We start from the raw sequence: 12,833 nt of genomic DNA, 5'->3' as shown, positions 1-12,833 counted from the left end.
GGAAGACCGGTCTCCTGCAGGGTACCTGCCTGTCATCCCACCTTGTGTAACTCTCGCCGCAAGCGCCGGCTCTGGCCAATCGGGTCGGCCGGGTGCCCGAAATAGAGGGCCGTGCAAGGGGGAGCCAGCCAATCAGGGCTCTGAGGAGGCAGGGTAAAGGACCGGCCTGCCAGCCAATCGGGGGGCAAGAGGAAAGAGGTGCTCGGGCCGGCGCAGCTGTCAAGGAAGCAGCTGAGACCTGCCGGGAGCACCTCCAGACATATAAACTGTCAAGGGGCGAGAAACCGGCGCTCCTGGACATTTCATCTGCCAACAGGTACGAAAGGAACAAGTGGAAGGGTGTCAGGAACCGCTGTCTTGGCCCCAAAAGAGGACGGTGCCTGTTTCCTTTTTTCTGGTGGCAAGCCCAGTGTTTCTGTTGAATATTTTATCAGCATCCTGGCTCTCCTTACACGCACTTAAGCTAAACAGAAGAAAATGCAAGGAGCTGTTGATGGTTGAAGCAATTATGCGGATTTGTAATTTCAAAATTACCCTCGTGTCTTCGAATTTAGCAGAGGTAAAGGTTGTGAGTTCGCATAAGCTGTCAATTAAAATGCGGTAGTTCTATCGTCTGCCCCTTTCCGGGCTTAAGTTATAGGTAGCTGTCACGTTTGGTGTGTTATCTGGGGCTGTGTGTTATGGATGTGACTTTAAAAATAGTTGTTTTCGTTCATCCTTATCTCAACGTTTTCGTGTTATGTATGTGTGAATTGCGTAGACGAGCGAGTTAACTTTTCTGTTGTGTAATTGCTCAAACACGTTATGCCTGTGTAGAACAGTAGTGGGCGTCTGGCCGTCAGACAATACTTGCATTGTAGTGAAATTTCTCAAAAGCCAAGCCCAGCTCGGAAGATGTAATCAACGTGCGTTACAAACTCTGTAAAACGGTGTCTGTAAGTTAACGTGATGCAAACATAGCACGCTTAACTGTGTACTTCCAAAGAGGTGAACATTGACAAATATGATTATGGACACTAGGGGCCCAAGAAAGCCCATGATGTGGATTTTACATGTTTTTTTTTTCCTTAACACAGATTGTTCTCCTTGCCATCTGGGTGCAAAGTCCATCTATAGTCATCAGGTACCAGATTGCCATTGTGTTCAATGGAGTTTGGGTCCCAAGCTGCTCAATTGCATTTATCCACTGCTCAAATTTTTATATTCAGAATATCAACAGTGCAGTAGCAGAGTCCAGAATGCAGTGAGCACAGGGAGACCCACAGCAGCCCAGTGTCCAGTGTGGAAAGCAGTCTCTTTTGCGTGTACAATAAAACAAAGGAATAAGGCAAAAGCTAATTGTGTCTGACACTGAAAATGGGAAATCTCAGAATAATCCCACGTTTTGCAGGTTCGCTGCACAAAACTTTTTTTTTTAAATGCTGCAGATGTTCCTAAATCTGTAATAAATTCTAATGACATTTCAGTTTCTTATAGTTTCTCATTTCTCAAAACTCCTGTCTTTAGGGTAGCCCACATTATTCTACAAAGTGAGTTGTTCTCAAGTGGAATGTGCTGGGGAGGATACTATGACATAGCTAGTGTTTAGTCTGCACCCCTGGGAATGGGGCTCATTCAGAGCCTGCTCTAGTCTATTTTTTATTCAAATTGTAACTCTTAAGGCAGGAAAACGGCCGTGGTAACAAAAGACTGCAACTCTGAGGCACTGTGTGGGATAGCTGAAGTTTTAACTGTCTCCCTTTGGTGAGGCAGGGGCCCTGTTCTTCTATGATCTGTGTCTGTTGGATGCTGTTATACTGCTAGAGAAATGGGAAAATAGTCCTGGATGTACAGGGAAGCCTCAAGACAGCTCTGTGCAGCTGCTTGTGGGACTGTTGTGGTTCCGCGGGGGCTCGTACCCTTGCCGGTTCGTCCCGCAACACCCTGGCCCGAACCCGGATCTCTGGTGTAACGCAACAGGGAACCACTCGAGTGAGCTAAAGGAGACCTCCCTCAGCCCAGGCAGCTGAGGTCCCTGCTGCGCACACGGAGGGCAATAACATCACTGTGCCCAAACTAGCTCCGCTACACTTGTACCAGGCAGCCTTGAGGTTGATTGTGTCTGCCAGATACAATGGAACTGTTTCTTGTCTTTGTTGGGGGCATTAACCCATCAACCTAAACCAAAAAGCCCACTTACCAGTCTTGTAGATGCCAATGAGTTTTCTTGAAGGTTGAGATGTTGATTGCCAAGCTGACGATTAAACACCAAGAACAGCTTGAAAGGCCATCAATTACAGTAGGTATCCCCCTATGTGAAGGATTTTACCAACAAAGAAGACATATGGTGGTGGTACAGGTGATAATAGAGTTAGTTTACATTGTTTGAGACTGAGATTGTAGTGTTGGGGAGGGGGTGTGAATTCATAATGGAGGGAATGTATCACACTCTCCGTAATGCTCTTACCTTTCTTAACATGATTATGTTAGAGCCGATCATTTTGCTGTTGATCTCGACTGTTTTTCCCTGGAGCAGTCCTGCTAGATCCTGGAAAGTCGTGGTGTTATGGAAAGATTTGGTTTACCGATCTTACTCGGGTCCATTACCTTGTCTTGGGGATTGATGGTGCTTCTGAAACCTGCAAGTGTGAGTGTAAGAGAGCACCAGCGCTGTAGGGTTGCAAGCAGGGCTGCGTGTCCTTGTGTCTGTCTGCCCTGTCATCGCTGACGGAGCGGGTGTCTCTTCTGCAGCCTGCAGCAGTGGCAGTGGGCAGCAATGACCTGGTAGCCCCCCCGAGTGCACCATGAGCTTCCGGACTCAGCTGTGGCTCCTGCTGTGGAAGAATATCACCTACCGGCGGAGGAGGAGGGTGAGGGGAGCTACCTACAGTACCAGGAAGCATGTTGGGGGGGGGGGGGAAACAGGAAAAAACTTGTAATATCTTTAAACTGCTTTGAATATATTTACTGTATATATTGTGGTTGGCATAATTTATTGACTGTCTGGTGTGTTGATGTTTTGATTTAATCTAGTCCTTAGATTTTGCAGTCCAAGAGTGTGTGTGGGTCTCCCCTCTCTGACAAATTGACATGTCACTCAAATGGACAGGAGGTATTTTCCCACAAAAGAGTGGTGAAAGTCTAAAACAAGCAGCCCAGCCATGTTGTGGAAGTTGATACCTTGGCTTTTTTTCCCCCAAGGAACAGCAGGATAAGATCCTCAGATCTAGGTAGCAGCTAGCAAACAAATGATCAAGAAGGGTCGAATGGGCCTTCTCTTGTTTGTAACCTTTCCTGTGTTCCGGTATACCTTTTGCTCCTGTTCCCTCATTTCAGACCTCACGCCTGGAGGGAGACGTGTGTGTTCATGCTGGTATCACCTCTCTGTCTTCCAGGTCCAGCTGGTAATCGAGCTGCTCTGGCCCCTCTTCCTGTTCTTCATCCTCATCTCTGTGCGCCGGTCTCACCCCCCCTTCAAGCAGAGCGAGTGTGAGTGCTCTGCGTGTTTGTGTGTGCCTTGTGGGTTTTGACTTTAATTCTGCAGAGGAATTCTTTTTCTTCGCTTGGAAAGGACAACAACAAGTCTATGCCAAGGATATCGGATTCCAGACCATGCAGTCTGCAGGCTCTCCAATTTATTTAACTGGGTTAAAGAAAAGTCAGCAAGTTCCTCAGAGTCCTACGTTTTGCAGTTTGTGTTTCCAGATTGCACACTTCCTTCCTGTAGTGATTGCTCACACACGTTGGCCGTGCACACCGTTCTCCCTTCCCCCATCTATCAGCACACAAGTAGATAAGCTGATTACTGAAGCAAAAGCAACTTTTGGTCCCATGTACAGTTAGTAACAAAGCCCCTGCACACTAAATCAGGGCAGGAAGAGGAACACAGTGAAGACTTCGAGAAGCCACTGTCTCTGTATCCAGCATTTTGAGTGGTGTGGGTTATGAGCATTGGAGTAAAGTTACATTAAGTTGGCAGATAGACCATAACTAGACATGCTGCATTCCTGCTGTGACCCAGTGTAGGTTTATGCATGCCTGAATGAAGTCACATGGTTAAGAGCCCTTTGACATGCCAGGTGATTGGTTGCCTCATTGAGGAGCTCCTAAGATTCATTGAGACAGCAGATCATGCACGGATCTTCAAGAATGATGGCATTTGCCCACTTTGTTTTGTCCACCAAGGTTTTAACAAAAGTGTTGGTCTAACAACACTGTGCATTTACCTAGATCAAATGTGCCATGTGATCAAGACTTGTATTTATTTTTATAAAGCAACTTCACCTCAAAGCGGGGAAAAAAGAAAATCCAGTCAGGGTTGTTTACCAGTGCTTGTGGTGACTGTCCTGTGTTTCAGGTCACTTCCCCAGCAAGGCCCTGCCCTCGGCTGGTGTGCTGCCCTGGATCCAAGGGATTGTCTGCAATGTCAACAACCCCTGCTTCCGCTACCCCACCCCAGGAGAGAGCCCGGGGCTGGTGGACAACTTCAACAACTCCCTGTGGGTATAGCAGTGCAGGAGGGTGGGGGCCCCCACACGTACTTAGCATGAGATGCGGATGGGTTTGAGAAACACTGGCTTTTCCATGTGGGAAATTATGGCTTCACTGGTCACGGCGCGTGAATACTGCCAGGCTAGTCAAACACCGCATCTTCTATCCATTCTATCAATACTTTCTTTAGCTAGATTATTAGAGGGATTGATTTTTGTGCACGTCCAGTGGAAGAGATATGAAGTTCCCCTATATGGCTGCCCCTAGTACAACTGGGATGCTCTCTTCAGCATTGTAATCTGTTTTAGAGTAACTTGTAGCGATAAAAAAAAAAAAAATCCTTCCGAGTTGTCCTCCCTTCCCTGACAGAGATATTATACACACAGAGCTCGGCGCTCGATATGAATTTGGTTATTTTTCACTTTAAAAGGAAGCACAGACGTGGTTGCAGCTTAATTTGATCTGTTGGGTTTGAAGTCAGTATAATTAGAAATGGAGCAGGCATTATTGAGTTGTAATATTGTTACATACACTCTGGGTGTGTCTTTACTGCAGCCTCTCCCGCCTTTTTGCTGATGCTCAAACCATCCTCTCGCATAAGAACAGCCAATCAGCTTTTAGTAGCTTCCAGGAGGTGCTTTCTGAGCTCCGCAGACTGGGAGAACGACGGCAGTTGTGGCCAGGTGAGTCCTTCACTGCTGGCTTGATTTGAACCTGGACTTTCTTCATATTCTACGTACTTGCAAGACAAAAGAAATCAAAAACTAACGTTTTGATCAAAAGCTACTAGAATTGTCATTGAGTTTCTTTTGGGGATTTATATGGACATTATAGATTTTTATTGGGCGATGCAATCCGTGTCTATACCTGGAGCACCTGCAAACTGTCAAGAAATCACTTTATGGTTAAGTTGTTACTACAAGACACTGTTGTGTTCTTGTTATGGTGAAAAGAGAAAACGGGGGAACTGCTCTATAAAGCGGGTCTCTCTTCAAGCATCACACGATGAAGGGCAGTGCTTCTTTAAAATAATACTGGATCATTGTTCACAAGTATTGGAGGGAAAATGTTGAACATGGTGCATGATGCACGATTGCATACCATGTACTAATGTAACAAAAATGAAAAGTGTCAGCATGCATTAGATGATTTTAGGAAGTGGATATATATCTGATTTTGGTCAGGAAAGTACTTTCCATTGCAGAGAAGCTTGAGTGACCCTTGTGCCTAAGCCCTCCGGGGCATCAGTTCCCTGGAGGGTGCCATGAGGTCCTATGAGCTGCTTTAATCCTCTTTGCATGGAAGAGAAAACAAATCGGAAAACAAGAGTTCTCTCTCTTTACAGGCTGTACTGGCACTTCGGTCTGGCTCATGTGATTAGCAAGCAGGACTTTGACAGGTCTAAGTGAACTGTGTCTGATATTGTTGGTGACTAGGTGGTGATTTTTCTGAATCTTTAAATGTGCTGAACAGCCCCGTATGTTTAGTAATACAGGAAATGAGTCATACATACAGTAGATACATTAAATTATGAGGCTGACATACTGTATGTGTGTGAAGTTGTGAGCTGGCTTTACGTTTGAACTTTTTTGCATTTAAAGCGATACCTAATGCTATGTAAATTTGACAGATCTTCCTGTTGGCGAATATCTACGACCCAATGAGACCTTCTCCAGTTTCCTTCTGGTCAACGCCAGTCTGGCGCCCCACACCGTAGACCAGCTGTTGAAGTCGCGCCTCGGTTTCCAAGTGGTGAGCTGCCAGTGCTTTGACAGACACTTGTGCCTTCCAAACATGACCCCTTTCAATTTTCCAATGTTGGATTTTGCTTAGGATACAGGTATTTCTAAGCTTATTAAGTTCAATTCAAAAACTAAATTTCCTTTCATCTAGTGCTGCACCCAGCCTAAGACCATGGCCAAGAATACTCTTCTTAGGGGAAAAAGGAATCCTGCCATTGCTTTGCAGTACTGTCAGTAGTCATAACAGGTTTAAGATCCAGTTACATTTAAACACTGACAGTATTTTTCATCTGGCAATGGGCATTATTATTCAGGACAGAAATAAAGTAGATCTCTCTGGAAAGGCAAAGGTAAAAATGAGCATGATACATTATGATTCAGATTTTGTGGGATCCAGCAGGAAAACAAAGGAAAAGCACCATATTTTCCACACGGACGTTTTAATTGAGTGCAGGCTCATGTTTCCTAGACTTCAAGAATATACTTGAGACTTTAATCTTGAACAAACATTTAATATTTACCAAAATGTCAGTTTTGTTGTTATGCCTTTGCCTTTCATTTCTCCAGTGGGTGCTGAGTGTTCTGTAACCTGGGTATTTTCCTTCTTCTCTCCCTGACTGTGCGCACTTGAATGTGCAGGTGTCCCTAGCAGGCTCCAGGCTGCAACTGAAGGACATTGTGTGCAATTCCTCTCTGCTGCACCAGTACCTGTCTGTGGGCAGCGAGGGGTCCTTCTCCGAGCTCCAGGCCAGTCTGTGTGTCCTCCCCCCTGAAACGTTGCAGAGTGCTGAGCGTCTGTTCCTCTCCCAGATTGACTACAACAAGCTGTTCATGGTAAGTTGTCCCATGTTGGATTCTGTGCTTATCCAGGCATAAACCTTTTTCAGCAGTGGTAGGAGAAAGAGTAGGCTGCTTACAGTATATAGGTGCACATCACAGAAAAGAAAATGTTATGTTTTTGCAGTGCCAAGACATTTTGTAAGCTCCTTAGGATTTTCCCATACTTCACATATATGAAACCTAAAATGCTGTTTGGTCTTAAATCATAATAGATGAAGTAAACCAAACATCTAACCAATTGAAACAAATAACCCAAAGTGTCCCATGAGGTAAGGAAACTAAATTAATGTTCCCTGTAAGCCCTGATAGGTCTCTCACAGGGGTTTTGATGAAATGTGGTCCATTCCTCCATACAGAACTCCTTCAGCGGGTTCCCTTACGTTGACAGCTCACTTCAGATCCTGCCACAGAATGTCATGGGGTTTAGGCCTGGACGTTGGCTAGGACATTGTAAAACACCTAATTTCTTTTTCTGCAGCCATTCTTTTGGAGGTCTGATTGAATGTTTAGGATCATTGTCTTGCTGCAAGTCCCTCTTTCAGCTCAGCTTCAGATCATGGCCAAATGCCCTGACATTCTCCTCTAGAATCGTCTGATAAAATGTAGAATTCATGGTTATGTCCATTATTCTAACAGAGAGATTTTGCTTCCAGGTAGTGTGACTATGGTCAGGAATTTTCTCTATTTGTTGTCTGTCCCCTTAGGGATTTTCCAGACTGCTGAGCATCAGTACCTCTTTCTCTGACGTGCTCAGAGATTTCCTTAGATAATGGCATTACTGGTTTCCTCACAACTATGACGAAGACCAGATTCTTGAACATTTCCGAATGATTAAATGGGGTGGGGCCTTCCAAACTCCCCCACAGATCTTCCTTATTATTTAAATACCTAATTCTAATTATTCCTTTAATTGAGCTAATGAAATTAAGGGTTCACTTACTTTTTTACATCCCCTGTACCTTAATTATTCATTGATTAAGGAGACATAAATATGGATTAGGCTACTATAAACCCTATTGGACACTTTCATCAAGTTTTGATATGTAAAACTATCAATTTACACAGTGGTTTTTAACACTCCTAAGAAGAAATGAATGGAAACCTTTCAGAAAAAAAACTTCAGACCACTAGTCCATACAAAATGAAAAAAGAAAAAAGCTCATATTAAATTGTCTCTGTTAAATTCTCCCTTGATCTTCTTTAATAAACAATAGCTTTGTGCCATCTACTCCACTTGACCAACCTAAACACGTTTGAATGAGCTTGTAATGTTCTCTCAGTTCTCCACACAGTACTGCTCGTCGGTTTGTACAGAAACCCTGCACAAAGGGACTATTGAGAAAGATGCAGTCTGTTTAGGCTGGGCTTGGTTCCACAATAGTCTGTCTCTGATATCTCTTGACTTCATGAGCAGTGAAGGAGGTGAATCCTTCACTTCAAGTACAGAGATCTGAAAGAGTGTAAATGACCGAACATTGGTGTTGAATTTTAAGGCTGAAAGAATCCATGAACATTTTTCTTTAATTTCTCATGAGTTGAAAATGGTGTTTTCAATGTGAATCATAGCAAAAAAGAAACTGAAACCCATGTGCTTGATACTGTGTCTGTTACTTGCCACAGTACCTGCTTGGGATGGTGAGAATAATAAAAACAGTGAGTAACTCAAATTATATGTATAATATGAGGTGTTACTTTTGACACACACCAAGGGTGCTGAATGATGGAGTCCATTCCCTCTGGAATACCCATAAAGAAGCATATGTTACTAGCAAATATTCTTACAGACACATCTCTCCTCCTCACAGCAGGTGAGCCTGCGCTCTGACCCGGAAGAGTTCCTTAAGGTCACTGAAGCTTTCAGCTCTCTCTCTCAGGAACTGGCTGTCATTCTGAAGGATGTGAGTATGTGAGGGTCAAATTTAGTATTGAAGAGTTGAAGAGTGTTAAAATGGTCCAGCAAAGCAATTATTTCACTTAGTCGTTGTCTGCCCTTGCCTTTATTTTCTACTGTGATGTTGGATGTCTAACGTCTGATGTCTGCTCTTGTAGGAAGAAATGAAATGATATTACAGATATTTTAGCTAGTGGAATGTTATGTTGCAAGTGTGGTCAACTTTGGTCCTGCAGAGTCAAAATTTCATGCTCTTTATTGTTATAAAACGGTTTTAACAAATGTGTTTAATCAAATAAGTCAGAAATGGACCATTAACTAGCCTTGGGTGGCTGCAGGGAATTCATACAAAAGATTTCGGTGTTACAGTCCTTAACTAAGTACTGTAACTAAGTAACTAATCTTGAGTAGAAGCTTCCCTAAAAGGTCTATATTTAGCTGGTTGGCTATCCCTGTCATGTCTGTAGGGCTAATCTGGTTTATCTAACCCTGTTAGTGTTCTTGTTTGGGTGGGATTTGTGAGTCTTGTGCTGGTAGACTTTGGGTTGGAATAGATGCAACGTGATAGTGTGTAATGTTGGTGCTTACCCTGTGGGCTTCAGCTGATTGTCTGAGGGCCAAAGCATGGCTTGACTTCCCATGCCTTCTTGTCTCAGTCTTCCTCCCTGTCCAGTTTCTCCGAACTCCGGGAGGAGGTGCGTGGGCTGACCAGTCGGAACCAGTCAGCCTCACCACGGGATGGGTTCGGAGCACTACCCCGAATTGTGTGCGGGCACCCCGACGGAGGAGGGGACCGCATTCCGTCCCTCAACTGGTATGAAGATAATGACCTCAAGGCCTTCCTGGGCAAGAACGACGCCGAGCAAACTGAGGCCCTGATGGACAACGCCACCAGTGAGCAAAGCTTGATACCCACACTCCACTGCTGTAGGGCATTCAGTCATTAAAAAAAAAACATTTTGGAACACCTGAATCCCAAGACATTTAGCAACCCACTAAGTTTACAGTTGCCTTGTAAATATTTTTCTCTAATGGAAATCTGTCGACCATAGGTTTTATCCTGATCCTTTTGTTTCTCATTTTGTCTGGCCATTCAATTGCTTGATTAATCTAATCATTTTTTAAGGCCCAGCTGTCTGGCAATGAGTCTTTACCTTGCTTTGAGCTGGGAAGAGATGTGCTCCTCTTATACACCCACCTGCATGTGATGGGAGGAGAGGTGCATCTTGCCACCTTGAGCCAAACCCTGATGCTGTCTCTTGTGTTGGCCTCTCCAAGCCCCCTTCTGTAAGAGCCTGATGCAGAGCCTGGAGTCCAACCCGCTGTCGCACGTGGTGTGGAGGGGGATCAAGCCTCTCTTCGTCGGCAAGCTGCTCTATACCCCCGACACCCCGGCCACGCGCCGCGTCATGAGAGAGGTACACTGCGGAAATCTGTCCTGATGACAAAGGGAAAAGAGAAGGAAGGGGTTCAAATCTGGTGGTTTAAATCTTTTTGTGCAGGCGTACTCTTGTCTCCCTATGCAAACCCCTTCCTGTTCCAATCAGGATGTGTAGCTTATGATTGATAGGCCATGTGAACATGTGTTGAGGAAGATGTGAGGGGAGCGTACTGGCGGAGAGGTACTGGCGTACTGGTGGTGGTGGAGAGGCATCCCCATTACCTGTAAAGTGTAAATGAGTGTAATTATTATATTTCATTTGGTTATGTTAAATAGCATGTACCAACTTTGGTTTTCAAGCTGTAACATACCTATGGTCATGGATGGTTGGATTCCTTACTGATGTGGGTGTCTTGTCTCTGGCCCCACAGGTGAACAGGACCTTCCAGGATCTGGGTGTTCTGGGGGACGTGCAGGGGGCCTGGGAGGAGGTGGGCCCCCAGATATGGAAGTTCATGGAAAGTAGTGTGGAGATCAGACTTCTGCAGGTAGGAGATCCAGCAACAGCAGGTGGTGAAGGACCAGCAAAGTTCATCTTAGCCCAGAGTACATCAGTCTCAAAGTGATAACGATGCAGACGGACAGTGAATATCTTGGAGCAAAAGAGAAAGCTCAGATACCAAGTAGTGAACCAATTTGCTGCTACTGGACAAATGTCCCAAGGAAACGTTAGTCATTGTATATTGTACCTCTCTGACCTGTGCTCCAGGATCTGCTGAAACGACCAGAGATAGCCACCCTTCTAGACCTCCGTCTCTCCAACTCCGACTCCACCTGGACCGCAGCCCAGATTGCACACTTTCTCTCCACGCCTCCGGAGGGCGCCCGAAAGGAAGTGGAGGCAGGCCCCACCTGGCAGGATGTTTACTGGGATGTGAATGAGACCGTTGCCACCCTCTTTCAGTTCATCCAGGTGCCTGACCCTGTTCTACGCAGCTCCAGCTGCCCACCTTCCATGCAGGACAGCCACTCTGCCATGAAAAATACGGACAGGAAAAGTCCGGATTTGTTACATAACCGTATAACCTGCAGTTTAAACTGAAAATCATATCTATATGATGTTTAAATATAACTTGATTTTAAAACAGAACTGCACTTTCCTTTTCTCATACTGGTTATAAATTCTCAGTTGAAACAAAGTAAGTTAATTGGCGGTATAGAAACATTTGACAAATTTCAAATTAAGCACAAAATTGCGAACTTTGTGCAAGTACTATCTGTCGCAAACCCACATTCGAGTTCCCACACATTGTGACATGATGTGGCCCTTACATCTCAAGAGTCACTGTAATGACGGATGTAATGTGATTTACAAGCAAATAAGTACAGGTTGTGCAGCAGACATTTCACTGCAGAAATGTTAACTCCGAGATCACATTGGAAAAAGTAAGTAGTATTTGTCAGCAAAACCGTCTCCAAGTCCAGAGCCATATTTCTATTGGATTAAAAGAGATTAATCCATTCTGCTTCTTTATGATGTAATAAAGCCACATCACTGGAGTTTTTGTTGCCTTGTTCTGATTCACTGAACATGGCGCTGCACATACACATGAAAATTATATCTGTTTTGTGATGTCAATTTTGAACAGTAATTGCGGTTTGAAATGCACTCTTCAACTTCTTTCTAACCGCAAAATATAAAAAAAAGCAGTGCAGTTCCTCTTTAATAGGATCCTCTTAAAATCTGCTTGCACAGCCAAACTGGAATGATCGAAAACAGAGAGGAAAGGAGGTTGTGCACCTGGCCTGTTTGCTTTTTGTTTTGTAGATCTAAAGATGCTGTCTGTGATTCATTCATATTCAAAGATTGTGTGTGATGCTTATGGCAGTGTCTTCCTCTTTGTCTTCAGTGCTTCTCCCTCAACAAGCTGGAAGGCGTGCCCTCAGAGGGCCAGCTGGTGTCTCGGGCACTAGACCTGCTGGAAGACCGTCAGTTTTGGGCAGGCATAGTCTTCCTTCTGCCCGACCCATCCTCCGAAACTCTGCCCCCGCACGTCTCCTACAAGATCCGCATGGACATCGATGACGTCACCCGTACCAATAAGATCAAGGACAGGTCAGCTCGGCAGTGATCACAGCGGGTACTAAGCCTGGCTTGGGCTGTTGGCCAACGGTAGCTCAACTGGGCGCAGGAGGACTTGGGTATACTGTAACTAGCTGCTTAGTGCCTGAAATTGAGTTCATTATGGTTTAACCAAACAGAATAAACAGAAAATCTGGCAGTCTTTGAGAGTATATAGTGTTCTGACATTCATGGCATGTGCAAAAATAGACCTGGCGGTTTTTTTCTGTGCAAAATAGCACATAAGAATGGTTGCAAATGAGAGGGGGGTCATTCAGGCCTCCTGGCCCGTCTGGTGAAGGGAATAACAGCGGTCTGGTAGAATGTCAGTTGTGAGATTTTGGACCTACACTTCCTTAATCGTTTATGCTTAACAAACTGTTTTTG

General features: G+C 44.7%; 1 protein-coding gene across 2 annotated transcripts in view; it reads left to right on the top strand.

Moving 5' to 3' along the window:
- The first annotated feature begins 199 nt into the window (after nucleotides 1–199).
- Nucleotides 200–12,833, top strand: part of abca7 (ATP-binding cassette, sub-family A (ABC1), member 7) — a 35,099-nt gene continuing 22,465 nt past the window's right edge. For both annotated transcript variants that reach the window (XM_069185905.1, XM_069185904.1), the window contains exons 1-13: nucleotides 200–316; nucleotides 2,731–2,849; nucleotides 3,375–3,468; nucleotides 4,337–4,478; nucleotides 5,026–5,153; nucleotides 6,101–6,222; nucleotides 6,852–7,046; nucleotides 8,858–8,950; nucleotides 9,600–9,837; nucleotides 10,222–10,361; nucleotides 10,756–10,872; nucleotides 11,094–11,297; nucleotides 12,235–12,440. In XM_069185905.1, the coding sequence (XP_069042006.1) occupies nucleotides 2,784–2,849; nucleotides 3,375–3,468; nucleotides 4,337–4,478; nucleotides 5,026–5,153; nucleotides 6,101–6,222; nucleotides 6,852–7,046; nucleotides 8,858–8,950; nucleotides 9,600–9,837; nucleotides 10,222–10,361; nucleotides 10,756–10,872; nucleotides 11,094–11,297; nucleotides 12,235–12,440 (1,745 nt within the window). In that variant the 5' untranslated portion in view covers nucleotides 200–316; nucleotides 2,731–2,783. The remainder of the gene's footprint in view (nucleotides 317–2,730; nucleotides 2,850–3,374; nucleotides 3,469–4,336; nucleotides 4,479–5,025; nucleotides 5,154–6,100; nucleotides 6,223–6,851; nucleotides 7,047–8,857; nucleotides 8,951–9,599; nucleotides 9,838–10,221; nucleotides 10,362–10,755; nucleotides 10,873–11,093; nucleotides 11,298–12,234; nucleotides 12,441–12,833) is intronic.

This window comes from Lepisosteus oculatus, chromosome 29, assembly GCF_040954835.1.
Source record: "Lepisosteus oculatus isolate fLepOcu1 chromosome 29, fLepOcu1.hap2, whole genome shotgun sequence".
Classification (NCBI taxonomy): domain Eukaryota; kingdom Metazoa; phylum Chordata; class Actinopteri; order Semionotiformes; family Lepisosteidae; genus Lepisosteus; species Lepisosteus oculatus.
Note: the sequence above shows the minus strand (reverse complement) of the source record. Positions and strands in the feature narration are given on the sequence as shown.